Genomic DNA, 2,437 nt, shown 5'->3' with positions numbered 1-2,437 from the left:
CCCCCCCCCCTTTAAAGAATTCATCCTTTACACTTTATACAGACAGATAAATGGACATGTGACGTGTTTGTCTTTCAGGGCTGCAATGTGTTCGGCGTGTTGGCATTTTGCAGGTAATCTTCATTTACAGTCAAACACTGTACATCAGCACACTTCACTTCACTTGCAAGCCAATCAGCACTCGACAGGAGAATTGAAAAATGTAAACGAAAGCCGGCACACTTCAGTGTAAAGAAGTTGCATTTCCCCAAGTGGAGTTCCAGATGTTTAAAAAAAAAAACACAATAAAACAGAAAAAAGTATTTGGCCAAAAGAGCTTTAAAGAGAAACTTATGTGAGGCTGAGTGTGTAAACAACAGCGTCAGTGAATAAATAATGATATGAGGGGTTTGGTATAAAAAAAACAACTGAATGTGCAGCTGGGTCTTCAGCCTGAAGTTCACATGTAGTTCGGACCGTCATGCTGATGTAGAGTTTTGCAGTCATGTGTGGAAGTCCTCTGCAGGGTCGGCCCCCCCCAGCTGGAGCTAGAGGTGGTCGTAGGCGGCTGCAGAGGGGGGTCCAGAGCGGGAGGCTGAGCTGTAGTAGTACGGTGAACCTGCGGTGGGAACACATAGATGGACAGTTGTTTAATTACATCCAAGTTTCGCCTCAGACTACAGCAGAACTCTGAACATCAAGAACAGTGTAGCTGGGGGTCGAGACCCCATTGTAGGTCATGAAACGGGGGGCCTTAAGAAATGAAAACTTATGGTGTCATTATTGCAAATACTAAAAACAGTAAATGAATAAAAATGATAATTTATTTGGTAAAACCAATTATGCCTTTGTTTAAAAGGTTTATTAGAAAATTTTCTTTAAATAAACATAAAATAAATGGGCTCAGACGCCATTATTTTGTTAGTTAGAAGCCAAACGGTTTGAGAAACCCTTATGGTACAAAGCTAAAAAGCTACATTTGTTTTATTTTCAGAAATGTATCCAAACTGAACAAACTGTGAATGTTTACCGAATGACTGATGCAACTTGTTGAAGAATTAATTATTAACTGAACGTAAAACAAGCAGAATATGGGCTACAATTTACTAAACAATGGCTTTAAACTAAAATGCAGAACATTGAACTATAAGAATTAGCGAAAGTTTAAGAAAAGCGTTGTTAAAAGCCTAAAGAATAAGCTAAAATGAGCAAAACTGTTATGTAAAAGCTAAAGTTGGCAGAAGTCTTTGCTAAAACCTAAAATAACATGACCTATAAGGGTTAAAAAACATGGATAAAAATTAAAACGAGCATGATAAAATTAGGAAAACAATAGTTAATTGATAAAAATTAACTACTTTAAATGAGAATTAAAGCTTTAACCTAAAAGGTAAAGTTAAAAGCTAAGATAAGCAAGACAGTAGCTATATGTTTAGCAAGATAGAAGCTAAAAACTAAAAAAGGACATTTAAAGACAAATTAGAGTATTTTCAGCAAATAATATTTTTGAAGATATAAAGACAACCTAATGTTTTTTATGAATATAATGTTTGTTTACTTCTGCAGACTTTACTTTACGTTCATCTAAATATTAAGCTGTGAATTTAATGTTTGGAACATCTATACTTTCTGTTTAAAGTCACAGGACAATCATATGATATGAATCAGTCAGAATAAAAAAAAAGGGGTGGGGGTAAAACAAGACAAATAAGTCAAGGTCATGCTGAACACAGCCTCAAGTAAATTCTGTTGAATAATCAGAGTAACTGTTTCCACAGGAGACAAAAGCAACAGTTTTGAACTTGTGACTGAGGCGTTTTCCTCTCCCGACAAGTTGTTCATTTAAATTCAAGTCACGTCGGATTATTTTACAATGACAAGGTCAAATTCTCTGCAAATCTCTGAGAAGTTGTGCGCACAAACAGAAAAAAATAAAATAATTAAAAAAAAACCTCAACACTTAGTCTTGAGGTTGTGTTCAGCTCCTCATATTGGTTAAAGGGGAGGTGCTTCACCTAATATGCTGGGGTTGGTGAACCTCCAGGCTTCGCTGTAGGAGGTGTAGGGCGAATGGCTGTAAGACTGACCCGAGTAGTCTGCGCCTGCTACAGGATGACAGAGAAAAAAATAAAAAAGTTTAGGGACTCACATTTTTCAGCTGAAAATCATGAAGATGTTTGTTGTGAGAAGGGTGAGGCTGAGGGGGAGGGAGAGAGAGGGGGAGACAGGCGGGTTGTTTGTCTGCGTGCCAGCATCTGCTCAGCCCTGGCTCATAATTCACCAGCAGTTAGTGCAGCATGTAAACCATTAATCTGCGGTGCAGGTGGATAGCTGAGGGTAAAATCCCTCGGCCCAGCGGTGCGTGCACATACAACCAGGCCTGTGTGCCCTCTTCCTCCTGCATCACTCTGCCCTCAGAGATGCCCTCCTCCTCCTCCTCCTCCTCCTCCTCCTCCTC

The 2,437-nt window shown here is 39.1% G+C and overlaps 1 protein-coding gene across 2 annotated transcripts in view; it reads right to left on the bottom strand.

Moving 5' to 3' along the window:
- Positions 1–23: 23 nt before the first annotated feature.
- Positions 24–2,437, bottom strand: part of pax8 (paired box 8) — a 13,443-nt gene continuing 11,029 nt past the window's right edge. For both annotated transcript variants that reach the window (XM_014003684.1, XM_014003685.1), the window contains 2 exons: positions 1,995–2,084; positions 24–598 (listed from right to left, as the gene is read on the bottom strand). In XM_014003684.1, coding sequence (XP_013859138.1) covers positions 528–598; positions 1,995–2,084 — 161 coding nt within the window. In that variant the 3' untranslated portion in view covers positions 24–527. The remainder of the gene's footprint in view (positions 599–1,994; positions 2,085–2,437) is intronic.

Source organism: Austrofundulus limnaeus, unplaced genomic scaffold (assembly GCF_001266775.1).
Source record: "Austrofundulus limnaeus strain Quisiro unplaced genomic scaffold, Austrofundulus_limnaeus-1.0 Scaffold20, whole genome shotgun sequence".
In the NCBI taxonomy this organism is placed as follows: domain Eukaryota; kingdom Metazoa; phylum Chordata; class Actinopteri; order Cyprinodontiformes; family Rivulidae; genus Austrofundulus; species Austrofundulus limnaeus.
The sequence above is the reverse complement of the archived record's forward strand: the minus strand, read 5'-3'. Positions and strand labels throughout refer to the sequence as shown.